General features: G+C 46.3%; 1 protein-coding gene across 3 annotated transcripts in view; it reads left to right on the top strand.

Annotated features, from left to right (window-relative positions):
* The first annotated feature begins 414 nt into the window (after positions 1 to 414).
* Positions 415 to 27,877, top strand: part of ap3b1a (adaptor related protein complex 3 subunit beta 1a) — a 47,423-nt gene continuing 19,960 nt past the window's right edge. The window contains exons 1-22 of one of the 3 annotated variants that reach the window (XM_076757851.1): positions 415 to 708; positions 6,714 to 6,789; positions 6,932 to 7,006; positions 9,311 to 9,406; positions 9,501 to 9,661; positions 10,626 to 10,692; positions 14,920 to 15,102; positions 16,101 to 16,256; positions 17,095 to 17,192; positions 17,290 to 17,344; positions 17,434 to 17,505; positions 17,808 to 17,870; positions 18,182 to 18,314; positions 18,491 to 18,600; positions 18,748 to 18,924; positions 20,069 to 20,255; positions 21,298 to 21,428; positions 22,251 to 22,413; positions 22,865 to 23,042; positions 24,867 to 25,026; positions 26,474 to 26,522; positions 27,749 to 27,852. In XM_076757851.1, coding sequence (XP_076613966.1) covers positions 581 to 708; positions 6,714 to 6,789; positions 6,932 to 7,006; positions 9,311 to 9,406; positions 9,501 to 9,661; positions 10,626 to 10,692; positions 14,920 to 15,102; positions 16,101 to 16,256; positions 17,095 to 17,192; positions 17,290 to 17,344; positions 17,434 to 17,505; positions 17,808 to 17,870; positions 18,182 to 18,314; positions 18,491 to 18,600; positions 18,748 to 18,924; positions 20,069 to 20,255; positions 21,298 to 21,428; positions 22,251 to 22,413; positions 22,865 to 23,042; positions 24,867 to 25,026; positions 26,474 to 26,522; positions 27,749 to 27,852 — 2,622 coding nt within the window. In that variant the 5' untranslated portion in view covers positions 415 to 580. Of the gene's footprint in view, positions 709 to 5,406; positions 5,433 to 5,525; positions 5,727 to 6,713; positions 6,790 to 6,931; positions 7,007 to 9,310; positions 9,407 to 9,500; positions 9,662 to 10,625; positions 10,693 to 14,919; positions 15,103 to 16,100; positions 16,257 to 17,094; positions 17,193 to 17,289; positions 17,345 to 17,433; positions 17,506 to 17,807; positions 17,871 to 18,181; positions 18,315 to 18,490; positions 18,601 to 18,747; positions 18,925 to 20,068; positions 20,256 to 21,297; positions 21,429 to 22,250; positions 22,414 to 22,864; positions 23,043 to 24,866; positions 25,027 to 26,473; positions 26,523 to 27,748; positions 27,853 to 27,877 lie in introns of those variants that run through there. The other 2 variants (XM_076757852.1, XM_076757850.1) reach the window with 2 other exon arrangements.

Here is a 27,877-nt window from a genome sequence, read left to right as displayed (position 1 = left end):
GAGAAAAATTACTATTTTCATATGTTGTATTGCACTTGAGAAATACTAGTCTGTGTATATTCACAATATATACAACTTAAAAAAATACTATTACAATACGGACAATAAATAATGTTATTATACGTTTGTGAGAAATATACAACAACTTAAAAATCGCACTGTATTAGTAATTTCAGTTAAAACGGTTTTTCTGTTGACTAGTTCGCAATTTTTGACTTTCTTCCTCTCTGGTTGCCGTTGTTACCTTGGCAACACAACGGCTCGGGGCGTTTCGACCATAGATCTGTGACTCTAAACGAGACGTCAGTTTCTGTACTAACAGGCGCCGTAAGAATTCGTACAGAGCGCGTTCTAGTTCACGCAGATCTGTGCGCTGTCTGCGGCTGAAGCCCTGTCATGTGACTCCAGCTTGTCCAGCTCACACTTCCGCTACTGCGTGTGAAAGTTGGTTGAAATCTCGGAGAAGTTTGGCTTCGGCGAAACTTTAAGCGCGACGTTACACAAACATTTCCAGAAGTTTCTGAGCCGTTTATCAGCTGGAAGAGGAGCCGAATCGAAGTTACTTTTTTAAACGCGAAGCATGTCGACGAGCGCCTTGTACAATGACCAAGGAGGAGCGGAGGCTGCCGTCGAAGCGGGTCAGGAGAGCACCCCGACCTCCTCCAGTACCGGAGCTGCCTTTGGACTCTTCAGCACGGACTTCAAAAAGTAAGCTAGCTTAGCGTGTGTTCCGTCTGCTAGCAGAATTGTTAATTTGTGGTAAAGTTCGTTGGTTTTGGAGAACTTTGTGCGGCTAACGTCCAGCGTAGCGTGCGAGAAAAGAGGCCAGAAAGAGTCCGCATCATCAACAAGCTGGGCAGTGATGGCGACTGACGGTTAGCCGTTAACTAGCAAAACTGTTATGGTTTTAGATGAGTTTCTGGGGCTTTTTGGATAACTTTTGTTTTGTTCTGTGTGTATCAGAGCTTGTCTGCGTAGATAAAGCCGCCATAGGTTCAGCTGCAGGATACAGCCTGAAGCCAAAGACCTTTATGTGCACGGGACGAAGTGGAAAATGAACATTTTCCCTTTGCAATGCACAAACTGATGATTTAGGAGAGTCAACCCGCCAAGAAATGGCTCAACAAAATATCTCTGCTGTCCAGATGATCTAAAAGAATCGGCTGTTGGCAAGATTGATGAATTTTGGTGGAGACGAAGAAGTTCTGAAGAGCTGCTTGTAGAAGTTGTTAAGTTGACTTTTCATGCCATCGTTTGGAAATGTGAATTCTGCACTTATGTGCTTTATATGGACTTATGGTGTCCTGTGGAGCCATGCAGGCTGCCCATGGTTTTATACATCGTGTACAGTTTGCAGCAATGAGCAGACTTTACACAGTTGGTAAGAAATAGCGTTGGGAAAAGTCTAATTAACTCCTTAACCAGTTCATCAGTTTCTAATCATTGCTCTGTGCTTCATAGAAATGTGCACAGTAGTGATTTTCTTCAGATTTAGCAGAATTGTCACTCGGCTTGAGGCTGAATGGCCTCCACAGGTCTGTGCAGTGTTGATAAGAGTCCCTGTGCTGGAGGATGATGGTGTTGAACACATCAACACAGCAAAGTGCGCTTTTATCAATGAGTGTAACATCCTCTTTTTTTTCATTCCTCGCCAGTCAAACTCCTGTTAGTCCACATATTGACGACAATTACTGAATATTTCACTCACAAATATTGAAAACAACCAAGTGCCAACCGATATGCATTAAACCTGCCGTGCGTAAAATGAGCATACACCTGCATACCACATGGAAACGACGGTGCACAGTTCAGCCTGCAGGTGCTTTGGACTGAGCCCCACATGCCTTTTCGGTCAGTAGTCAAACAGAAAGATGAGAGCACATGCAAAACACTAAGATCTGCTTGCTTCACCTTTTGTATTTACTAATGATAAAGTCTGATGGGCTCTCTGTGTGAACAAGTTCATACATTAACCTGTTAAGCTGTGAAATGTACAGACTGCTGTTGTGGAGCTACGACCAGGTTTCTGCTTGTGACCAGTGGTTTGCTTGTTTTCAGTATCATGTTTTACGCACAGTGTTTGCGTATAGAAGACGTCTCAGCAGCTGAAATTAGTTTGTAGCTTGATTCTGATTCCTTATTGCTTCAGAATGGACGATTCGTTTATTCAAACATTGTTCAGATGAGAGAGAGATTATTTATTTTTTATGTGATGGTGGGATTGAATTTGGAAAGCAGAAATGTCTTTGTTTGGACCTTTAGGTTTGTCTTAAAGGCCTTTCTGTAGAATATATCTGCCTGTTTTATAGGCTCGGCTCGGTGATTCTCTGTGTTTTATTATGCCTTTTTTGTTGTAGCCGTGTGGGTGTCCAAGGCTTCCTGTGTTAGCTTCTACAGTAGCTCAAAACCTTGTAAAACCAACCTTTCACTGGTTTAAAGCTGTGCTGTCAGCATGTTTTGGTCATGTTTTGAGTTTCATCTCAGAAACCTGCCACTAGAGGGCAGCCAGTCATCACTGTGTCCACCCTTTGCATTTTGTAATTTACTTGTAAAATCAGTTTAATGCACTTTGAATGGGCAGTTAGCAAAGCACACACCAAACTAGCTCCACAGGTGGAGATCATAGCTGCTTAGCACTCAATGCTTTTATATGTTCAGTCCAAATGAATATGTGGTCAGTACATTTCCTGAGATGTGGCAGCAGAGTGTGTGCGGTTCCCCTGCAGCGTCTCGGTTTGTTTTGAGCTCTGTCTGCAGCAGAAATGTCGTTTTGATGATGTTCTTTTCCCATCGTGTTAAATGCTGCTTCGTATGCTAAAGTCAGCCTCTAAGCTGTCTCACATGACCCTCTACCCAGCTAGGCGAGGCGAGGTCATATGTTTGCCTACCTCTAAGGCAAACTGGGAGATCAGAAAGAGAGCAGAAGGGCATGAATGATGCTTCTGTTTGCACGTCTGCCTCACACAGTCCACCCTGCTTGAGCCGTGCCAAGACAAGAATCTGCATCTCATATTAGCGCAGCACACAGGCTTTGTCCTCCTCAGCATGCCTGCAAATTCAAGTTAGCCCCAGCTCGCTTCAATAGTTGTGTTTTTGTTGTTTGAAATTGCTGAATGTTTGTCACATGTGAGGGGCACAAACAACATTCCTGCAATGTTCTGCAGACATATAGGCGTCTTCTTACCGACGGAAAGCTCTGTGCCAGACCTCAGCCAGGCGTGAGACATGTGACGCGTCGTTATCTGCGACTGAGGAGGTGTTCGCTGTGGCCGAGTGCTTTGGCTGTATGGGTTTGTTGTGTGAACACTTTGATTATGGGCTGCATTAAAGGTAGATTTTTGCTCTTTAACTCTGTTTATGTTGGCACATTTATTAATAATATCCAGTCAGGACATATTTGACTTTCAAGCACTGAAAGGTTTGCAGCCTTACACGCTCACCAGGAAGTGGAATCAGTAGTGTTTGGTTATTGGTCACCGCCCACTTGTTATGGAAGTGTCACAATCCATGAAAAGCCTGTTTCTCTGTGTACATGATTTATTATTATTTACAGTTTTTTTCTGACTGCTCACCTCACTGCAGACTTGCTGCTGTCAAACCCTCCTTTTGGCAAACTGCTGGAGATTTGAACAAGAACTTGCATATTTTCCCAGACTTCTTGGCGCGTTCGATCAAATCACAGCTACTTATATTTTCCCCCGTTACTGAGGGTAATTTGCAAGTTTTTCCTTTTCTGACATCAACAAACATGCAGGATTTTCTTTTTGCTGCCTGCCCCTCAAAAAGGTCGGATTCAGCTGTAAAAATGTTCTGCTTTGACCCCCTTTTGTCATCTATTGTCTCAAAGGCCAAGAACAAAAAACGTTTGATTGCAACTTCTAATGCAACATGATGAGAAATCCTGGAGGGGGGGGGGGGATTTGTTTTTATGCCAGCATCATACATCGATTTACAAAGGGTCATATTTTTTCTTTGAGTTATTTCAGGAAAAAATGTGACCACATCCATTCACTGATTCATTAACTCCTGAATGAACGGAGGAATCCAGCCAAATGCTCAGACCACATCGTTCTTCTTCTGTGCCCTCGTTTACTCAAGAAAAACACTAAGTTTAGAATTTTGTTTTACCAAAGTCAAATAGGAATACAGTTCTGCATAAAATCCAGCTTTGAGAGACGTCTCTGCCGTCCATTTGTCCTTCACGCTTATCTCAGATAAAAGAGTGAGCATTGAAATACAGAGCTCAGATAATGATCATCAAATCTCATCTTCTTTCATCCTCTGCCATGGGTAAATGACATGATAATAAGTCTCAGCAGTGATGGAAAAGAAGATTCGAAAAGCTCATCATGAGCCAGAAATGGTGCAGATTTGGCTTTTTGGTGAGTGGAGAGATGATGCGATGCAGTGGTGTTTGCACCAGCTAACTTGGTGCCTCCTTAAAACAGATTTTCACTTTGTGTTGCGCTAAAGTATTTCTGATCCAGTGAATTAAAATATTAACTGGATTTTGTCCAAAAGAGGAAGAATTAATGTTGGACTTACCTTCGTCAGGTGGCCAGAAACACATCTTCAAATCAATGCTAATGTTGCTTTGTTTCTGCTGTAAGTAGGTACCTCTTTGCTCACCAAATCAACTTAAATGCTAATGTGTCAGGTTGCGTTAGCTTGTCTTGGCTGCCTCCAGGTGGCAAGGTTTAACACAGTTGTGCAATATATAAATTAGCTTGTGAGAGAGTTGAAGTAAATTTGCACCCTCCAAAATCCTCCTGTAACTCACATCATCAAGGTGTTTCCTGACATTCAGCTCGGTGCTGTTAACTTGGCCGTGGGACCGTCCCGTCGGCCCTCTCGGCCAAACTTGGCAGGCTGTGTGCTCTTAGCGGTGTCAAGCTAAAGTCCATTATTGTGCGGTGGAGGTGATGAAAAGTAGCACAGTGTTTACCCACCAGTGCTGATAAGGCCCTCCTTTTTCCCCTGGAGGGAAGTGACCACAGCCACACAGAGACTGAGCCACAAACACAGCCAGAAGGCAGGTGAGATAGCTTCCAGAGGACAGTTTACATGAATAAAAAGAGAGGAGTGACATCCCAGCACGGGCCGACCACAGCTGACCACAGAAGGAGAGAGGTCCTGCCCAGCGAGCAGGCGCTGCTGCCCTCAAGCATGAGTATGACTCGCCATTAGCGAGCTGACGGAGCATCTTGTGACTTTTTGTTGCCCAAGAGAAAGAGGAAGGGAGCAGTGAATGACAGGCACGGAGCCAGTGGAGCCAGTGGAGCCAGTGCTGTTTTTCCACTCTTCCCAGCTTTGACAGTTATGAACAAGAAGGAGACGAGGAGACAACTGTAAATAAAGCCAAGGCACACAGCCTGAAGGAAAGTCATTACCGCTGCTCTGTTTCCCTCTCCAGTTACTCGAAATACGGCTGGGTTTGTAGAGTCTTTCTCTCTCTCTCACACACACACACACACACACACACACACACACACACACACACACACACAGAACAAGTGTCCTGGTTGTTGAGTGTTTTTCGGACTGCCGTGGGGGAAAGCCGGTATGGATGGCGGGTTATCCTCTTTGCGCTCGGAGGCGGTGGAAGCCATGAGGACAGCGCTGGTGTCTGCTGAGAACTTACAGCTCACCCTGAAGACTGGGCTGAGTCAGGAGGAGCAGGCCCTCACACACACCACGAGTAGCCCCAAGGAGACACACAAAGCCGGGTACTGTAGCACGATCACCCTCAGCACTGCGACGGAGACTTACCGTTTAACCTAACTTGTAGTTCAGGGTATTGTTTCCTCATCAGGTGGGTTTCAAAAGAAGATCTTAAGAAGGAATTATGTAAAACTTTTGAAACCATTTCTCAGTGACTGTAACTTTAAAATCATGTTTTGAAGTCAGTTTTCTCCAGGGGTTTGGTGTTTTCTTACTAAGGATTATTTTACTAGGAGCTAAAAATAAGACTTCAGATTATTGTTGCAGAATCTTGAATTAAGATTATTGTCTCTCAAAACCTTTAACACAATCCAGGCAAAATGCAAAACATTCATGATGTCCAAAGGTAGCTCATAGAAACAAGAGTCCGCAGCCACGCTAACGGTTCTGTGAAGCTGTGCTAAAGCGCAGCAGTGTTTTGAGCAAAATGCTAATGTTGCATGCTAACATGCTCACAGTGACGCGTCATGCGTCAACATAACCAATGTTTAGCAGGTACAACGCTTACCATTGTCACCATCGTAGTTTAGCCTGTTAGCATGCTAAATCATGACACTCCAGTCAAAATTTTAACCTGATGATGAACCTGATTATCCTGTGAAGAACATGGATGTCTGTGCAACATTTCACCACAGGTCATCCAGCAGTTGTGGAGATTTATCACCTCTCTGAATATCTCAGCTCTGCGTGGAACAAACAACCCGTAGTTTGTGGTTGCACAATGACGCTGTGTGTTAGCATCAGCCAAAGAATGAGCTTTGTAATGTCATGTGAACGCGTTTAGAAAAGCTGCTGATGCTGCTGCTGCGTTGACATCGATGACGTTCTTGCCGTTCCCTTCACTCCCCTCTAATCTGTGAAGGTGACACAGGTGTCGTACACACGGGGCTTTCGTAGCACCTTTGGTCAAACTGTTCAAAGTGGTGAGTGAAGTCACCTGAGCAGTGCTCACCATAACACACGGTGGAGGTGACGGTGTTTTCTGTCCTCAGGAATGAAGACCTTAAAGAGATGCTGGAGAGCAACAAGGAGTCGCTCAAGCTGGAGGCCATGAAAAGGATTGTTGGGGTGAGTGCATTGTGGGAAATCACGTTTTAAATTGCTAGCAGCATCGTGTGTGTGTGTCTGTCTGCCTTCTCTCGGCTGCTGAGTTTAATATTAGTGACAGAATTGGTGGATAAAAGAGTTTCATTGTTTGATTTGTCCTCAGCTGATCGCCAAAGGGAAGAACTCGTCCGAGCTGTTTCCTGCCGTTGTGAAGAACGTCGCGAGTAAAAACATCGAGGTAAGACATGATGAAGAAAGCGCTGTTGTTATCTTCACGACGGTCGGCTGTTATGATTCATTGAGTTCTCGTGTGACGCTGCACGTGGGGACTCATGACGTCGCAGGGGAGCGTCCTCATGCAGAGCAGCAGCAGGCTGGTGTGGACGGGCTGCATGCGGAAGCTTTTCCTCAGTGTGGTTTGTGTTTGTTTGCTTCATTCAAATGGTCTCATTATAATAATGACATTAAATAAATGGATAAAAAATGGACATGAGTGAAGAACAAAGTCTCGATCATATGCTCACTGATGTAAACAAAGAGCTATTATACAGCCACCATACTTTAACAAACAGTTTCCTGTGAGCTTTAACCTGGAAAAATGGCAAATGAATGAATCAGAATTAATATATTAAAAAAGGAGAAAAAAACAAAAATGAATAAATATGTAAGAGCATTAGTTGAAGTTTGCTATGCTTAAAATAAATTGAAATGACGGAATTTATTAAAAAGAAAGACGGCAATTAGTCCAAAGTGACACCTTGGCAATGTTTATTCTGTCCAAGCAACAATGAAAACCTACCAAAATATTAAAAATAAATCCAAACCGTGAAAAACGGTTAAGATGATGCGTTTGTGCGGCGTGCTCTTTAACCGTTTAGCTAACTGGGACAAAGTGAATTTATTCTTTTTCATTTTTAAGGTAGATTTGACTTTTTCATCGGAGAAAGCATTTTTTTTTTAAAGGCCTAATCTCTGATCAATCAAGAGCAGCTCGACCAGTTTTATCGCTGCAAATCATAAATCGGTGCAGCAGCAGCGGCAGCGAGGCTGCTGTAAGACACCGGCGGCCTGTCTGAGTGCGCCAATACTGAACCGTACAACGTGTGAGCCATGTGCACAGACTATTCCAGTGGACGACCAAACACTGAGCTGCAGCTCAAGAGGGGTTCCCATGGCCAGAGCCTGTGAATATTGATTAGCAGCAGCAGAATAATCAGGTAGCGCGAGGGCCAGCATGTGAGCGGGGGGCCCGAAGCCGGGCCCTGTGTGCAAGGCATGCAGCCGAAGCAGCTCGTGGCAGGGTAGGGGAGCAGGTGGGTGGACGTAATTGGCAGGAGACAGCCCACAGTCACGTCTTCGCTCTCCCTCCTCACACACACCAGCTGCTAAGGCAGCGCGAGCTTCTCTCTCGGTTCCTTTGCCGTCTCCTCCACACTTCGCTCGCCTACAGTACGTCGCGCTAAAAACAGCCTCGTCTCTCGTCCTCGCCCTCGTCCCTTCTCATCCGTGAGCCGCCGTTTATCCCCGCTAATTAGAAAACAGCATGAGAGCAGCGATGTCAGTCGGTGCGCTTCATTTCAATATCACACGTGAATGTGTGTGTTAGCAAGTTTCTCTTTGCTTTTGAGTTCATGTTCAAGTGAGGAGACGAACAGCAGACTCTTCCTGGATGCTGAGCAGGTTGTAGAGGCCTTCATCGCCTGCTCAGCTGCTGAGAATGAAACCAGTTGCGTGTTTGTGGTCATAGCAGCCAGATCCTTGAGGGCAGATGGGCGGTGTCTCCCTTCATAGTGAGTAATGCCATTAATTCCAGCAGTAATGACCAGAACGATGATGGAGAACTGTGGTGCAGCGCTGCAGGTCGATACTCGCTGCATTAGAAAGCACGATGCTGATTGCTAATTAAGCTCTTGGCGATTGTACCTAAAATGCGACCTTACCCCTGACCTCAGATCAGTTCTTAAATGAAATTAGAAATATTTTTTGAAGACCGCTTTTATTCCATTATTTTGTGTGAATCTGCAGCCTCACAGGCAGAATTCAGCTTTGACGATTCCTCTTTTTTTTCTGAATGAATGATGTGAATCAGCACAGGAGCGACGTTTGACCTCCAGTTAAACTTGTCAGACAACAGGACAAATATTATCTCAGGCTTTCCTGCGAGAAAATAAGTGTGGAAGTGTGGACGCCAAAGCTGGGGGGGGGGGGGGTACAAAACCTCGTCCTCTGCCTGAAACAACACTGGATCCAGTCCTCATCAGGTGATCTCAGCACAGGAAATCTTTCTATACCAACGCTTTTTCTCACTCGGTGAAACAATAAACTGAAACTTCCTGCAGAAAAACCGAGCTGAGAAGACTCCCCGTCTCATTCATTGTTGTTCATTCGTTCCTTTTATAGCTGCAGTCTTTTATTAGATAAAAACCCACACGACACGTCCTCTCACATAAACCTGCCTTACTTAGAGAAGCAGCTGTTTTAATTGCTTTCAGTACGTACTGCATTCATCTCCACTGCTGTTTGGTTTGACTGTCGTGTGCAGCTTAAGAAGCTGGTGTATGTGTACCTGGTGAGGTATGCAGAAGAGCAGCAGGACCTGGCTTTGCTGTCCATCAGCACCTTCCAACGAGCCCTCAAGGTAACATTTCTACCTCTGCCCTCTGTCTGTCTCTTCATTATCATTAACACGGTATACGTGCTGATACATGCTTTTCTCTGGATCTCCATGGCAGGACCCAAACCAGTTCATCCGGGCCAGCGCACTGAGGGTTTTGTCCAGCATCCGGGTCCCCATAATCGTCCCCATCATGATGCTGGCCATCAAGGAGGCGGCAGCTGACCTGTCCCCGTATGTCAGGAAGACATCGGCCCACGCTATCCAGAAGCTGTACAGGTACGGTTCTGTGCATCCGACGGTCTGGTGGCGAACAGCTGCACGTGTTAGCTCGACTGGCTCTGCTCACTGCCTCATTCCTGAGCAATGAAGTGAGCAGCTGATACAGTAAATGTTGGTAATGTTGATCGAAGGGGGTTTGCCCTGCTGCTGTCTGACTCTTATGTGCTGAGTCTCTCTGAGATTGGCGTGGTTCAAAGAATGACGGAGAGCTTAAAACCTGAGCGAAGCAGTAAAACTGAACTTCAGTAGATTAGTTGCATGTTTGATTTAATGGTTGATATCAGGTGATAAAATCTCACCTGTTCGCTCTGTACTACACTGTATCCTGAGTGTCTGAGTGTGAAACGTACGCTTTGCTCACTGGCCTTTAAAATGTCCTCAGTGGGACAGAAAAGTAGTGTCCACGGTCGGGCTGCGACTAACACTTATTTTCATTATTGATTCACCTGCTAATTATCCTCTCGATTAATCGTTTTGTCTGTAAAATGTCAGGACGTCGTGAAAGGTGCCCGCTATAATTTCCCAAAGCACCAGATGATGTGTTCAGAAGGTTTTATTCAACCAACAGTCACAAATCGCAGAATACTCAGTTCACCATCAGATGTGACAAGCAGAGAAATCGTCACTTTTGAGAAGCTGCAACCAGCCAATCTTTGGACATTTGGCTTGAAAGAGACTTAAACGATCGATTAGTCAGCGTGTGGCAGCTGTAGTTCATGGCTTATACAGCGTTCACTGCATTTTACATATCGCTGCACACTGTCGATGATGAGTCACGAGTATCCAAAGCCTATAAAACACGCTCATAGACAGCTGACCGATCCAGCCCGAGCACTCAGACACCTCAGCATTCAGAGCACACAGAGGGGACATAATTTAATTTGTAAGTCCATCAAGTTTTCATGTTATGTGAATAATTGGCATTCCTTCATGACGGTTGGTCTGTCTCTGTCGTCTCCAGCCTCGACGCGGAGCAGAAAGAGCAGCTGATCGAAGTGATAGAGAAACTACTGAAAGACAAAAGCACAGTAAGTACAGACCGAGCGGCCAGTGTCATACAGTAAGCTCCCCGCGCCGGAGACCACTGGAGGGCGCCGCAGTCAAGCGATTGCCCTCTTAGCTCTCCATCCCACAGCTCATTCGGCAATGCCATGGTTTGTTAACACCCACTTAAACCCACACATCTTCAGATGCTCCTTGTTAAGTGTCCATTTGGAGGGAATTTTCGCACTGATGCTAGTGTCAGCTTAATTTTCTCAAAGGCCAACTTCTTCTCTTTTTTCCAAAATGGACTGTAAATGAGTTGGATTCTCAAATCCTGTGTTTAGGCCAGTCTCAGACACAATGCAGGCACCCCATTAGAAGTCAGCAGGCAGCACATTAATTTGAGGAGGTCACAGCGAATACTAAGGGTGTTTAAATGCCAATTTCAAATATGTAGACGTCGGCCGCAGAGTGCAGAGCGTGTTGTGTTTGAACGTGCAAGTCATGCACAGTTTGTTATAATTATGTATTCACAGCGTATACCTATCGTTATACAAACAAAACAAAGCGGCTCAGGCCAAGGGGGGATGGAAAGCCCAGTACCAGATGCATAGCATATTTAGCCCCAGACGCTAACGAAGACAGATGACTTCTCCCCGTCCGAGCCCACGTTGTGAGGCAGGCGGACAGAGGGAGAGGGCACTGTCATCACACAGATGCACAAGCACTATCAGCCGGTGATGAATGGTGAAAAAGCCAAACACGGAGGATACTTACTGTGTATCAGGACCATTTCATGGACGTTTAAAAGTCCCACAACGACGGCGAGTCTCCACGCCATTTTATTTCTTTTTCTATTTGCTGGAGTAATACTTCATGAAGATGTCCTGGTCTGGAATCAGTGACGTCGGAGACTGTTGGTGGGTCACTGAGGGTGAACGTGTAGCTCAGCGTCACACCTGAAGGTCAGCGTCCGAGTCATGACCTGTGAAAGCAGTTTGTAATGTCTTCTGTAGCTCTGCAGGAGTTTTGTCAAGTCTGAGAAAACTACCCCTGATGGTGATGATGATGATGAGGATGATGGTTTGTTAGATGTGTGCATTAATCAGGCAGGGATGAAAAGATGCTATTGGCTGCATTACTGGAAATATTCATATCTGAGAAGCTGAAAGTTACTAATTGATCAATTATCAGAATTGTTCCTGTTTAAAGTTCCTCTCCAGGCTTTGATTAAACCCCAGCTTCTATGTCCACCCGCCCCTCTGCCGCTGAGTCACACCTGTCCATCACCTGCCGCGACGTGTCAGAATAAAAGCTCTGTTCAGGCTGGAGGCTCTCCAGACGTCGTTAGGTCTGTAGCACCAAGTCTGATGCTAATTAATCAATTTAAGCACAGATAAGTGAATTCATCTCTGTAAAGACCGTTCAGCTGATGCCACTGTGCCGTCTGTCCAGGAAGGAAGCGTTTGGTTATTGTTCCAGGCGGTGGCGGTGTCCAGGCCTCCTGACGTTTACCTTTACAGATGTGCCTGTTTGGTTAAATGGCTGTGACACGCGGGGCGCCTGCTTATAGGCAAGATGCTTTAAAGAGAAAATGGGAAGGCCTGATGACAGAGACAACATAGGAGTTTGTGCAGCTGTTTTACCGTGATGGATCTATTATCCAGCCATTACAAGATAAATGATCGATCCCTCCCATCCTCCCTCCCCGTGCACCCTCTGCAAAATTGAAATGAGAACGGAAAGTAGGGGAGGGGGGGTGCTATGATTAGGGGCTAGGTGAGATGCCCATTAATTTAAGAGAAAAAGGAGGGAGGAGGAAGAGAGCAGGAGAGGAGCGAACGGAGGGAGGATAGGCCGACCCCACGCCGGGCCATCAATCAAAAAGGCGCGCGTTGTCTCTGGCGTGATGACCCAGCACTCTCTGCCTCTCTGGCACCCTAATTAGAATTCATAGCAAAATAGATGCAAGGAAACGGTTTGGGCCCTTCATAATTTTATAGGAAATTTATTGTTATTAGAAGAACCATTTGCTTAGTGTGATTTTTCCATTACCGGCTTGTCACGCAGGCTAGATAATACGGTCGAGGAGGAGGAGGAGGGGGAGGAGGTGTATGAACTCCATAGATTGGGGTGTCAGTTTTGTTGATGGTGCATGTAGTTTACCTTGGAGCTGTGTCTAATGGGGGAAGTTGGTGGAGAATGCACAAAGCCTCGCGGCAGGATCCGCACGCTCAGAAACGGTGGCGCCTGTAATAGCCTTCGAGACAGGAGAGGGCGGAGGAGGGTGCCAGGGGAGAGGGATGCAAGAATACGCCCCAGAACACGCTGAAAGCAGATATTCTAATTGGCTGCTCTGAGTCGGTTCATCTACAACCGAATGTGTTGGCAGAGATATTAACTGAAAGCCCGGCTGTGCTTTAACGTAGAAACACACAAACCCGTGTCGCTCAGATCACGCGAGGCTGTTTCTGTCGTACGTCCTGTGAAAACCGCCTGCATTTCTGCCGACCAGTCGACCCTTTTCCTCAGCAGTCCGACTGTCTGAGCCGCTGAAGCACAGGTGATGGCTCAGCTCCATTTGGACGTTCGGTAAGCTCGTGAACACACCACCCTGAAACAGTCACACTCATAACTGGAATGCAGCCATCATAAAGGTCAAGAGGTCTGCCGTGAAAAAGGTCTAAAGAGGTGACAGCCGGAGATACTGGGTGCTCACACGAGGTAAACTCTGGATATGTTCACTTCCTTTAAGTCCACATTGTGCTTTTAGAGGTCTAACGTGTAGGATTTAGAGGGATCTGTGGGGAGAAATGGAATATAATATTCATAATTATGTTTTCATGAGTGTACAATCACCTGAAAATACCAATCCGCCATGTTGCACCGTCATGTTTCTACAGTAGCCCAGAAAGGACAAAGTAAATACTGACTCTGGGAGCATGAGGCAAACCAAATAAAAAAGCAAATATACACTTTTATTTTCTCTTCTTAATATCCGTCAGTAGCCAAACATGCATTTGCCAGTTTATTAGGTACACCTAACTAAAATGAATTCAAATCAAATATAACAGCTCACAAACTGCAGCCTGCAAAACGATCATAAAGGTGATTAAAAAACTCTTTAAAACGAGGTAGTTTCTGCACGGTGTACCTAATAAACTGGCAGCTGAGTGCATGTTGCCTATGATAACGTGTTTTGGCCCTGAGCTGCTTTTATCATGTAATTGCCTGCTGGATCTACATGCAGACATCATTTTCCTGAAAGCTGGTAGAGTGTCTGTGAATATGGCCTCGTGCATCAGCGTGAAGCCTTAAAACGTCGTTGTTTGATCCCTCCAGCGATCTGTTCATCAGCGTTCGTATGTGAATGTCAGAGAAGCTGACCGTCACTCGCATTTAAGGTCCAGATATCTCAGAGAATCTACGACAGCAGCCGTGCACACACACACACACACACACACACACACACACACACGATCAATGCAGGCTCATGACAATGCTGATGGGTAAATGCACCGGTTTCCCACAGGGCCACCAGGGGCCAGAAGGCTTTAATTGGGAAGACCAGATTCTGCTCCCTCTCTCTTCTTCTTCACCCTCGCCTGCCCATGATAATGCTGTTTGCATATTAATACACCACCATGTCACTCAGTCTCGCAGTCAGTCAGCGAGCCAGCAGGCAGTTGGGTGGCGGGGGGGCATTCAACAGCCAAATGGGTTTTTTCCTTCTACCAATAAAACACGGTTGATTATTGGCTCCCTCAGCTGCTGCTTCCCTCTTGTCCTCCTTTCCCCGTGAATTGAAGATAAAATGAGTTTTGTACCTGAGAAAAAAAGTCTAATTTGTAGAGAAAATATGAGACTGAACACACACTGATGGATTCCTTCGGCAGGGCTGCCAGTTAAAACTTTAAGCACAAACATTTTCCTCCTAATTATCAGCTAACTACTCAGAGGCTGAACTGTATGTGTCGTAATCAAAGTAGTAAATTGGTAATGTGTTTTTTTAAGTGCAGTAATAGTACTTTTTTGACCAGGGTCAGTTTTTTCTTATTTCTCCAGAGTCTGTATATTACTGCTTTTCTAAGAGATAAAGTATCCGTTCAGTTTGCCAAACAAAATGTCTACATATGCTCACGGTGTTGATGCTGGAGAGGAGGAGATCAGAAACATCAGCGTTTCCCTCCTGAGCTGGTTTCTCCTCCTGAGCTGGTTTCTCCTCCTGAGCTGGTTTCTCCTCCTCTGCCTCCCTTCGTTCCTCTCTGCAGCTGGTGGCCGGCAGTGTGGTGATGGCTTTCGAGGAAGTGTGTCCAGATCGCATTGACCTGATCCATAAGAACTACAGGAAGCTGTGCAACCTGTTGGTGGATGTGGAGGAGTGGGGCCAGGTGGTCATCATCTCCATGCTGACGCGCTACGCCAGGACGCAGTTCACCAGTCCCTGGAAGGAGGTGAGGCACTCCGCACCTCACAGACTTCGACCAGTGGGGCTCCAGATGCATTAAGTGGAAATTCACCACACGCTTACTTCGAGTTTAGCAGTGAGCAGGTTCTCCAAACATGGCGGTAATTCCTGAATGCCAGCCGCTCAGTCGGTCAGGTGGTATCTGATCTTTAAGGAAAAGTCCGAAGACCAGAGCCGACGATGAACTGATCCTGCTAGCAAGTATTGTGCATGTGTGCGTGTCAGAGGCTGATATGTCTTATTCCTCTGTGCCTCAGAGCTCCATTGTTCACTTCACATTTTATATGTGGAGCACTGTCTCATTCAAAAGTGCTTTACAATGAAAAATTAAACATAAAAGGGAAAATAAAAGAGCAAAAAAAGTGCCGCTACACAAGAAAATCCAAGCATGTAAACACATAAATGCACAGAAACATAGACTTTGTGCAGAGCAGATCAAAGTCAGCCACAGCTGATAGATGAAACTGAGTCAGCTCCACAGACGCTGACCTGCTGCTGGAAACAGTCCTCAACAAATGCACCGTTCACTCCTGTTTGAGTGATAAAAACTACAGCAAAAAAGAAAAAAAACACTGTTTTTGAAGTTTATGTCTTCAGCAGGAACCAGTGAGCTTCAAACTGTGGAGGACATTAAATATTTAGAGCTTTTCATGGGATTTGTTGACATTTTACAAACTTAATCAATCCTCTGCTTTAAAAATGTAATTCTAGAGACGTATAAATCGAAATGACAAAGCCAAAAAGTCTCTGGATTCATAATTTAGGAATTCAGATTGTGACATCTGAGTTAAGTTCTTTGTGTTTTTAAATTACTTTACAAAATGTCTGATGGCTCCTTTGTGAAGAGAAGTTAAGAGAGACTGGAGGCATTGAAAACATGTTTCTATAATTAAAGTGAGAACATTGTGGGGTGTCGTCCGCTGTCAGCTGGATCCTGGTGGAAGATGGCTTCATGCGTTATGCGATGTGTTGTTTGTGTTGCAGGGTGCCACGTTTGATGAGAATAATGAGAAGGCTTTCTATGACTCTGACTCGGAGGAGAAAAAAGAGCAGCCGGAGGCCAAGCCCTACATCATGGATCCAGATCACAGGCTGCTGCTCAGGAACACCAAACCTCTGCTGCAGAGCAGGAACACTGCTGTGAGTTAGCCTCAACACAGGCGCATGCGGCAGGGTTCGAGGGGTAGATCCGACGCCCACCTGACACGAAGATGACTTACAGGCATCGTTAAAGGCGTGGGAAAGTGCAGAGCGTGTCAGTGTTTAACCTGCTCCTGTGTTAGCAACACAAAGCTGCACGTTAGCGAGCGCCGCCGCAGCCCCGTGTGGACGTCAGCGCGCTCTCAGAGTCACAAACACAACACACACACCTGGACACACAGAGCAAGTAGCTGCGAGTACACACTCACACGTGCCACAGTGCCCCCCCCAAGACAGAAAAAAACGATAGAAAACACAGAGCAGATCTCCATCACCCAGGAGCCTCAAGGTCTCTGTCGCGGAGTAGCAGCGGGAGGAAAAATGCTCCCAAATGAAAGTGTTGATTAAAATGCGACATGCTGTGTCTTTTACTGGCAGCAACGCGGCGACATCCTCCATCTTCATAGACGGCTGAAACCTTTTCATTCCGCCCGCCACGATGGACACACGTCCGCCTGCTATTTAAAGCTCCGCTGAAAAATTACCCTCATAGAGTCGTGTCATGAGCGCCTTTGTAGAGCCCGAAGAGATGCAAGTGAGGGAATTTCATTTTAGCCTGGGTACACAGATGCTACAGTAATATACTGTGGGTTGTGCAGTAATAATAATAATAAAGCACTTAAAAGTTACAAAGTGCTTTTCAGGGCGATAAAAAACACAGAATCAGGCAACAGCAGCGTGTGGAGTTCGAGGGTGAAAAGTGTCTGAAATGAAACCAAAGACAGAAGCAGGTCTCCTCAAGGTGTCTGAATCTGTTCGATTCCTGACTGCGTTTCAGGTGGTGATGTCTGTCGCTCAGCTCTACTGGCACTTGGCCCCGAAGCACGAAGTCGCCATCGTCACCAAGTCACTGGTTCGACTGCTAAGAAGCCACAGGTGACGCAGGCGAACCGCATGCTGCATGTGCCCGTTTGCCTCCTCCTGACTCTGTTGTTGATGTCTGGACTTGTTGTTTTCTGTGTCCTTTGCTCAGGGAGGTGCAGTACATCGTGCTTCAGAATATAGCCACCATGTCCATTCAGAGGAAGGTGAGTCTGCTTGTGGACAGCAGGTCGGTAATAGCGTCTCGCATTGACGCAGACTGCCTGGTAACATGACATTATCTCCCAACGAACAGGGCATGTTCGAGCCCTTCATGAAGAGTTTCTATGTGAGATCCACGGACGCCACGCATATCAAAACGCTGAAGGTAACTGCCACTTTATCATGAGCATGCTTTACCTCAACACCAGCTCAGGCGAGGGTCAGCGAGATCGGGAGTTTGAGACATGACGTTCAGACGTGATTTCGCACCCTGTGGTTGTTTTATCCCTTTTTTAAACCTGAGCGAAACTTCTGCAGGTGAAATTCAAGTTTGTGAAGATGATCAGAAAAGATTTGCTCGCAGTAGAATAAAACACAAAATCTTTCAACGGTGAGGCGACGCAAAGACTCAGAGAAAAACCTTATTGAGCCACACTTCAACCAGCCTCTCCCTTATGATTTCCATAGCTGGAGATCCTGACCAACCTCGCCAATGAAGCCAACATCTCCACCATCCTGAGGGAATTTCAGGTTTGTTTTGTTTCCTAGTGATTAGAAGTGATTGACACCAACATTCAGGCATCAGAGATCAGATGTCACTTTGGAAATTACGTTGTTACAGATAGCAATAAAAGCAAGAATAACGAAGGAGATGTAGAAAAAGAACAAATAGACAATATATAGAATATATAAATACATGTGCATTGTATACAAAAAGTGTAGAAAAATACATTTCCCTGTAGGATGTCTCAGTTTGAGCACATTAGATATGGATCATAAAATAGTGTTTTGCGCAGCAGGAAACTTTCCGGTGACTTAAACAGCTTCTCGTCTTCTTTCAGACCTATGTGAAGAGTCAGGACAAGGCCTTCGCGGCGGCCACCATTCAGGCCATCGGCCGCTGTGCCACCAACATCTCCGAGGTGGCGGACACTTGTCTCAACGGTCTGGTGCTGCTGCTCTCCAACAGGGACGGTAGGGACGTGTAGCTGCGGCGTTGTGAGGTCCTGACCTTCCTCGCCGTGTTAACGTGTTGTTTAAAGGGACTGTGTCGGCGCCGTGAGGTCCTGACCTTCCTCGCCGTGTTAACGTGATGTTCAAAGGGACTGTGTCGCGCCTCTTGTGTCAGACTTGCCGTGTCGTCTTTGCAGAGAGCGTGGTGGCCGAGAGCGTGGTGGTGATCAAGAAGCTGCTTCAGACTCAGCCCACCGAGCACAGCGAGATCATCAAACACATGGCCAAGCTCTTCGACAACATCACCGTACGATCCGCCCTCTTATCTGTTCTGTTGAACCATTCCTATTTGTTTTAGACCCGAGTGTGTCGCGACACAGCGACATGACGGCGTTTCTGCCAGTGCTGCCAGTAACTCTGCTCCTTCTCTCTGATTTGTCGCCTGCACTTGCAGGTGCCCATGGCCCGAGCCAGCATCCTGTGGCTGATGGGAGAGTACTGTGAGAAGGTGCCAAGAATTGCACCTGATGTTCTCCGTAAGATGGCGAAGACTTTCACAGCAGAGGAGGACATTGTGAAGCTGCAGACTGTCAACCTAGCAGCCAAACTCTACCTGACCAACTCCAAGCAGGTACGAAACACACAGTCCGTGACACATGGAGCACACAGGTAACCGCTGCTGATGTCTGAAAGCAGCACATACGGGGTAACTATTAAAAAGAGATATCAGACTCCTGTCGCCCATGAATTATTCCTCCAAGTCTTTACTTCACGACACGCAGCTTCGTCTCGCAGTAATCGCAGACTTCTGCAATTCAGCTCTAAACGCTCAGTTTAAATGCAGAGCTGTGAATGAGACAGCTTTAACGTAATGGAGCATCTCCCAGCGCGGCCTGCTGCCCGCAGGCCCATTCGCTTAGATGGGGTGATTTTGGCCCCCGAGTCGGGTTTATGAGCCCAGACGGCGCCTCCTCAAACGAGCACATCATTACACCTCTCGCTCCTCGTAATGTGTCGGGGAGGACAGAGAGGGAGAAACAAAGACAGTGCAGGGTTATAAGGCTTGCTTCATGGCAGCAGTAATTTTTGCTTTTACGCCTGCTTAACGTTCGTCAGTGCGAGCGCTCGTTCTCCCTGTTTTGGGTCGTGTGTTTTGCTTATCGGGCTGAAATAAGAACCGAAATATGTGAACAAGGAGAAGACAGAAGTTGTTATTAGTCATTAAGGACCAGCCGTCAATGGAAATTATTGCTCTGTATGTGAAGTTTATGGCTATGTTGCAGTTTTTATTGATTTTTTTAAAGGAAAAGTTCAACATTTTCAGAGATATGTTGCCTCTCTAATGTTCAGGTGAGATCGGTCTCACGTTTTCGCCGTGCAGAGTGCAGAGCTGGAGGAAGTGGTCTTAGCCGAGCGTAACACACCGTGTCTGTTTAACCCAAGCAGAAATAGTCATGTGACAGTGGCAGGTTGTGGTTTCCAGGTGAGCTCTGTGCTGAAGCTGCTGTGTTTCTCAGAGACATTGACTTCCTGCGATATGAAGATCTCGACGCTCTATACTTGGCGTGCAGACGTGAGAGCTGTAACGATCTTCTCTCAGCAAGGAAACAAATGAGTGTGCTTCCTAAAATGTCGATCTTTTCCTTTTAATGGCTTTTCCTTCTGCTCTGGTAAATTAGCTTTATAAACATCCTTTAACGCCTCCGTCCCTGCCCGCCGTCTCTCTTATCATCCCGCTGTTCTCATCAACCCCCGCACGCCCTCCCCGGCTCCAGACCAAACTGCTGACCCAGTACATCCTGAACCTCGGCAAATACGACCAGAACTATGACATCAGAGACCGAACACGCTTCATCAGACAGCTGATAGTGCCCAACGAGAAGAGCGGCGCCCTCAACAAGTACGCTCGACGCATCCTGCTGGCCCCCAAACCGGCCCCGGTGCTCGAGTCGGCCTTCAAAGGTACTTCAAACATTTCTCATATCAGCCCATTATCCTTACTTTGAGACCTATTAGCTCGTCCGAATCGGCTGAAAGTTTTAGATTAAATACCATTCCTCTCTGGTAATTGATCTATTTCTCATCGAGTGGCTCTTATTTGAAGAAGTATGCAAAGTTGATTCAGGCAGTGGTTTTATTATTCTGCTGTGTCTGTCTCTCTGAAGGGCAGGTGGGTCAGACCCCTTTACCTCCGACTAATGACATGGGTAAATAATTGAGCTAATGCTAACCTTTTTCAGACACTCGGAGGAGAAAAAACCTCCCTCATTTAGCCGTCTCTCCTCTCTCTCCCTGACAAAAGGGACAGAAACGGCCTCCTGCAGCATTAAAATTCAGAGGCAGTGTGCACCTACTGGATGTTTATGGAAAGCGTTAACCGCCCCTGTCATTCTTAATATTCACAAGTGAAGTCTTTTTTTCTCTTTTTGGTTAGCAAAGCACAGTTTTTAGAGCACACCTCCCCAGGCACAGACGCTGATTATCTGCCTGTGTGAGAGGAAGTGTGTGTGTGTGTGTGTGTGTGTGTGTGTGTGTGTGTGTGTGTGTGTGTGTGCGCGCACACACAAACACAGAGCTGGTGTTGAAGGCGTAGGTGGGGATGCCTTCATCTCATTTTAAAGGTTTCTGTACGTGCACAGTGACGGTTTGGCCATCGGCCTGAGGTGACTTTGAACCATCCCCCCAAATTCTCCACCGCTCATTAACCTTCTTTTATTTTTGCTCTTTTGTTTTCCATTACTTTAAAATGACACGAGGAAGTATTCAGGTCCTTTACCTCAGTAAAAGTACTAATACCACACTGTAAGAAGACTGTTACAAGTGAAAGTGGTGCATTGAAAATGTTACTTAAGTGAAAGAGTTTAAGTATAATCAGGAAAATGTACTTAAAGTGTTGAAAGTAAAAGTACTGAGAAATTTCACCTTGTCACCAGTTTCAGCTTTTCACTGCTTTTGTTCTTTCTTCTGACGTTTTTTCCTCAGTTTGTCTTTTCTCTGCTTCCAGATCGAGACCGTTTCCAGCTGGGCAGTCTCTCCCACAGCCTCAACAGTAAAGCTAATGGATACCAGGAGCTCTGCGACTGGCCAGCTGTGGCTCCTGACCAGTCTGTGAGGAACGTGGAGGTCATCGAGCCAGTAAGGAGCCCACCCTCCAGACATGCCTCGTCACAGTTACACCTCATACGAGTCTAATTCTGTCCTGCCTTTAGGCAAAAACATTCATGTGAAGTGGATTTTAAATAAAACAGGAGCTAAAATGGAAAAAAAGCAGGAAAAAGAGAAATGAATGAATAACCCTAAATTTGATTAACTAAGAATCAGTGGTGATCAGAACTGTCTTAAACCTCCACTTAAAGACGTTTTCTGACCTCCGGCGTCGTCGCTGTCCAGCCGTGTTTCGTGGGATGCTTCAGTTTTCCTGCGTTCATCTGTTCCGTTCAGAAGTTTTGGTGCCTCGTTATAAGTTAAAGAACAAAAATTACAGATATTAAAGGCCTTTGTTTTTCAGTGGGAGATGTTATTGATTCTGGTTTTGCTCGAGGCGCCGGCTCCAACTTTATCGCTGGTGCTTCGTGGCAGCTAATGGAGATCCTAATAAAACAATAAGCAACACTAAAGCAGAGCACAAGCGGCCACTTCAACAGGCTTTATTCCTTAAACATAAGATGGATTCAACAGAAAGATCTCTGCTAACGTGTTAATTGACTGGAGGTGATTGAGGGCTGTAAGTGTGCTGCTAACAGGCAGATGATGCTCTGCTTTGTGTGAGTGGTTCAGTCATGACGATGTAGCTGCAGAATGATTAGTTTTTTCCCATTGACCACACGTAAAGCAACCACTATTGGATGATGCCTCTGAATAAAGTCTTAATAATTAAAAATCTGGTCAGTATGCTCATCCCTAAATTATCAATCTCAAATGTCACTGACCTCATTTCCCTCCGCCGTATCCGTTCAGGTCAAAGAGTGGGCGCCGTTGGCTCGGAAGGCCAAGCAATCCAAACCCGACGACAAGTTCTACTCGGACGACGAAGAGGAGAAAGATGAGGAAGGATCAGAGAGCAGCGACAGTGAAGGCAGCAGCAGCGACAGCAGCAGCAGCAGCAGCAGCAGTGGTGAAGGTCTGTTTGTGTCTGTGTCTGAAAGTTTCTGTTTTTAGTCTGACAGCGTTGTGCTGTTGTCCTCGTGGGCTCGTTCGGTCAACTCACAAAACTCAGTCAGTAATTGGCCTTTTTCAGTCAAGCCTTTTGCAACCTTGATCTGATTTTTTTTTATGCTGCACACAAGCTCATAGTTTTCCACTCAACAGCCAAACACCGAAGGCACATTGAAGTCTGGGCGGGAACGGCGGACTCCGCCACTAACAGTGAACACTGCACAGATAGATAATAACACGATGTAAATACGTGAAATGACTTCTGCAAAAAACATAGAAGCAATCAAAAATGTGCTTTGATTTCATGAAAATGTGAGAACTCAAACTTTAATTCAGCAGGGCGGTTTTTAATGTGTAAACTGTGTGTGTGTGTGTGTGTGTGTGTGTGTGTGTGTATGTAATGTGTGTGCGCACAGAGTCAGGCAGTGAGAGTGAGGAGGAGAGCAGCGAAGACTCAGAGAAGACCTCCAGTGATTCTGGACAGAGCTCCAGTGGGTCTGAGAAGAGCTCTAGTGAATCTGAGTCAGAACAGAAAAAGAAGAAAAAGACCAAGAAGGCACCACAGAAGAAGAGCAAGCCGGCTGCTGCCCACAGGTACGCTTTAATCCCTCCTGTCTGGAAGCCTCATTTCTCTTCCCTGTGAATTCTCTGTGTCCAGATGTTACCTGTTTCTTCCTCTTTTCCTCTTTCTCGCTCAGCTAATTAGACAGGTGTGTGTCTGCGCGGTCGTCAGCAGCAAGTGTGATCAGCGCTCTGCTGCACCAATAAGCTCAAACTCCCATCTGTTCACAGCTTCAGCCATTTTTATCATGGATATGACAGCCCACCGGCTGGCACCATGCTTCCCTCTGTTCTGTTTGATCTTTTCTTCTCTAAACCCGCCAAAGTCTTTGCACTCCGTCCAGCTCGTTTGCCAGGAAAAATCTCAAAGTGTAGATAACTTTGATTCTTGTGCTTGCTGGAAGCACAAAAAAACATCTTTAGCACAAAGACGCACGTCCAAAACATGATGCTGGGCCATCAGAAATAGTCGAGATAGTAGAATTAGATGCACACTTCCATAAATGGAGAAGAAGATTTGGCTATTGATGTTCACAGTATTGCGATCGTAACGGTATCCAGGTTTGATTCCCAGAAACCAGGATCAGGTGTTCACGCGCAGCAGTATCCTGGTTTCTATCCAGGTAGGTCCTGGTTCCCCGCACCTGAGACACGGTCTCTGAAAGCAGGATATGACGTTTACATGCACAAAAACCCAGATACTCCAAAAACCGGATCAGAACCTGTCTGAGAGTCAGTCCACTGGACGCTGTGAGTCCATGTTTTCAGAGAGCAGAGCAGAAAATAACCTTTCTTAGTGGGGGTATTGATATAATCTGTGAGCCGCACACACCTACTGTACTGTGTATACGCCTTCTGTGTCCACACACACACACACACACACACACACACACACACGCGCGCAGACATCAGGCTGGCAGAGCTGCTAGAATATCGTTAGTGTGAGTTCCATTAACAAGCTAATCAAGGAGAATTTTCCTCCAGTAGCGTAACCCACATTTACATGGCTAATGGATAATGACTTTTGATTGGTCATTTAGCAGCCTGGTGTTACCAATGAATGAGATTTGAGTCATTACTGCTGAATATGCTCACGTACACTCTCTTACACACTGGCAGATTTAGTTTCTTATGCACTCCACTTCATTTCCTCACGGACACACAAACTCACAGCGAATGTACCTGATTTCGCTGTGACAGGCCGCCGGCTGACCCTGTTCTCTCCATTAGAGGGTATAATTAGAGCAACTCACCCCAGTGCTCGAACACACACAAACACGCGCGCACACACATACACACAGTAATTAGAGCAGCTCACCCCAGTGCTTCCACAACAAACACAGCATAATGCCCTCATTATGGCCCAGTCATTTCAGGCAGGGCCTAATCAGGCCCACAGTGATTTATATCACTTTTTCCTGTTCGCAGCAAATGAAATCTGTAGGCCAAATTAATACTGGCTTTTCATCATCGCCCAAGTTAAAAAGCCAGTTACCGTCACAATTCCCCTCATTAATTTAACGGCTGAAAATTCCAGGCAGGCGGAGTAAACACTCATTATGGGGACAAATTGAAGAGGGACGGAGCAAGTGGAAGAGAGAGGAGAAAGATGGGAAAAATCTTTTTGAGTGAATTAACTTCACAAACAAAAACAGATTGATCGCCGCTGCTCTGACGGGCCCAGCTTTAGCTCTCACTTTGGATGGAAGTGCTTAGTTTTTCCTGCTGTTTTCGACACTGTTTGTTCACAGTATATGGTGGAAGCCGTGTGCCTTCTGTGCAGATGTTGTGATGAAAGTGATCGAAGCCAACAGTCAGGACTCTGAGGTCTGTTCCTGCTCTCCTGCCGTGTTTCAGTGACTCCGACGAAAACGGTAACGGGCCAGTGACCCGAGCCAGCAGCTCCTCACCCGAAAGCTCCCCCGGCTCAGAGACGGACTCCGAGGACGACTCCGACTCAGACTCCGTCACGGCGCAGAAGAAGAAGAAGAAGAGTGATGCGACGTCCAAACCCAAGGTGACGTTATGATTCATGTGGACGCCGGACAGTTTCTCAACTCTGAGCGTCAGAAGTGAAACTCGCTGCTCAGTCCAACATGCTTCACTCACAGCCGGCTTTTCAGGCTGCTGAGCGATGGTGGAGAAATCGAGTTCGCCCACAGGTCATAAATAAACATATGTTAGTAAAATCCTCCATTGTTCATGTGAAAGTGTGATGAATGTCAGCTTTGGTTTTGTATTCAGTGTCCTGCCTTTCACAAACGATGGGAGCATCACTCAGATAACTTCTAAACGGCTTCTCTGAACGTTTGTTCACAAAGAGCAGTAGTTTCGCTGCGTGTAGTTCACTTAGTTCACTGCGACCCAAGAGATGCTAAAATACACTTAAAATACACGTAATGATCCTAACTGTTAGATAACAGGTTAGTGCATGTTGGAGCAGGAGCACTTTGATTTTACTCTGGATTTCATGCTGCTGGGTCGTCTGTATCATCCAAATGAAATAAACAGCACGCTAAAAATATATGTAAAATGTTACACAGAGCTTCGACGTTCTCGTGCGATCGCGTGCAGTTTGTCTCCGTCTCGGTCAGAGTTAAATCTTCATCCCTGATCAGACGTGTTCCCAGATATCTCTGATGTGTTGTGGTTGCGCCGCCGTGGAACGTGATGTCACTGTGAAGAGGGTAATGGAGGAGCACCGTGTTCTCCCTGTCGTTCCACAGGAGTTTCCCTCCTCTGTCGTCGGCTTTGTTCTTCCTCCTCTCGTCCTTCGTTGGTCCCCTCTCAGCCCTCCTCGTCTGTTTCTTACCTGTTACGCTCATCACATTATTTCACCCTCCCTTTGCTTTTCTGCGCTATGAAATTCTCATTTCATACAGTTTGTCATTTGGACATGGCCTATGAATTATGCATCTCTCTCTCTCTCTGGCTCCTCCAGACCTCCGTTTACTAACAAGGTTTCCGTCTCTATTACCACCACGAGCGTCAGTCAGAGGAGATCTGATAAGACACGGCCTCTAACTTCATTGTTTGTCTTCACTCTCCTTCCTCGCTCCCTCCTCTGTCCCGTCGTGGCTGTTTTTCCTTCCCGTCTGCTCGGCCTCGAGTATGCAGAGTGGAATTTTCTGGTTCTTTATGAGACGCGAGCGGAGCCGTGCTCAGTTAGGAGGCCGTGGAGAACAAAGGCGCTCGTGTGTTCAGACGTGGTTTTATCGTGCCTGCTGTGTCGAGCTGTGTTGTAATTCCCACAAGTCAACAGCTGACGCGCCGGCCTCAGCGGCACGAGGTGGCGTGTTTCAGGGTGACGCCACACTGTGCATCGCTGGTCTTTCAGAACTCCAGACGTGCTGCATCTAAATGAGCGTCAGGTCTTTGGGATGGACGTGTCGCGTCTTAAGACATGCTGTCAGCAGTAGCACAACACACAAGTTCAGTTTCTCACCGTCGTGTTTCTTTTTCAGGTGGAATCGAAGTCCAAGATGGAGGTCTCCTTACTGGATCTAGATGACTGTGAGTTCATCCTCTGTAAGATACTCAGTTCCCAACATTTATCGTGCAGCTCTGCCTCTCCTCTCGGCTCTCTTAACCTGAGCAAATCCTGCTCGTACCATCCCAGTTTTCAACAGCGCAGTCGAAGAAATGGCTCCAATAAACCAAACGTCTTCTGGACAGACAGACAGAGGACGTTTGCATGTTCCCAGAGAGGAAAGACCTGAATCTAAGATCCAACAGCCCAGATGTTTTTCTCTGAGCTGAAAGAGCCGAAGTGAGCGAACAGGAGAGTGAATATTTACAGACACAGTGTTGTTCTGTGTCTGCTGGCTGTGTAACAGGACAGCTTATGAGACACATTAAAGGGACACCCTCTTTTCCGTGTTGTCGTGTCCATGTGACTAATGTGGACCTCAGTTTTTGACGTCGGTCCAGTTTTGAGCACTTGCTCTCGTCAAAACCACCAGACTCCATTGACAAAAACAGTAATTTTACAGTGAAAACGCTCGACAGAAACAAACTAAAACTCACCAGAACTGTCTTGAATTGTCTTTCCAACAACTGTCAACTTCGCTTTAGTTGAAATAAACCCATAATTCACCAAATTAGGTGTGAAAATACCAAGGGGGGGGGTGTCTGCCATCAGAGAGGGAGCAGGGAAAACAGCGTGTGGAGCCGAAAGGTAAAATATTCCCTTAAATCAGCTGTAGATAACCAAAGAAATACGAGGCTTGTGCTAATCGTGACAGCGTGGCCTGACGTCATCAAACGATGATCCGTGCCTCAGACCGGCTCCTGTGCCTCAGCAGAGCATCAAGTCCAATAAACTTTCCCCATAAATAACACAGAGAAGTCGTATGATACTCTAATTTAAAAGAACCAGGTACCCTGTGGCTTCAGGTCAGAGCAGATTCACGTGCTGATAACATTGTTTTTTCTAACAATCATAGCGACAACCTGCTCGACCAGGACATCCGTTAACTCTCTGTTTAACATGAGCTGCTGTAAGTGTCACCTGCCATCACTGTTATTCACTGAATAAGACTGAAAGTAACGTGTTGAAAGCACACAGGTCGGCGTTGGCCATTCGCTGACAGGTGTTATTGAATAAGGTGATTCTATACTCTGACAATTCTGGCCTTTGGCGCCCTCCAGTGGCGTTGTCAGACGAGGCGGACGTGCTCGCCGCTGCTCCACAGCGGCTTTAACCATCTGAAAGTCTCTGTTTTCTCTGCCTCCTTCAGTTTCTCCTGCGCCGACAAACGCTTCGAGGTACTCCGCCCTGTCCTCGAGCCTCCTGTCCGACCTCGAGGGCCTCTCTCTCTCCAACGTCTCCTCCGCCGTGCAGGTGAGTACACTCGCGCGTGTCCGCA

Source organism: Chaetodon auriga, chromosome 19 (genome assembly GCF_051107435.1).
Source record: "Chaetodon auriga isolate fChaAug3 chromosome 19, fChaAug3.hap1, whole genome shotgun sequence".
Classification (NCBI taxonomy): domain Eukaryota; kingdom Metazoa; phylum Chordata; class Actinopteri; order Chaetodontiformes; family Chaetodontidae; genus Chaetodon; species Chaetodon auriga.
Note: the sequence above shows the minus strand (reverse complement) of the source record. Positions and strands in the feature narration are given on the sequence as shown.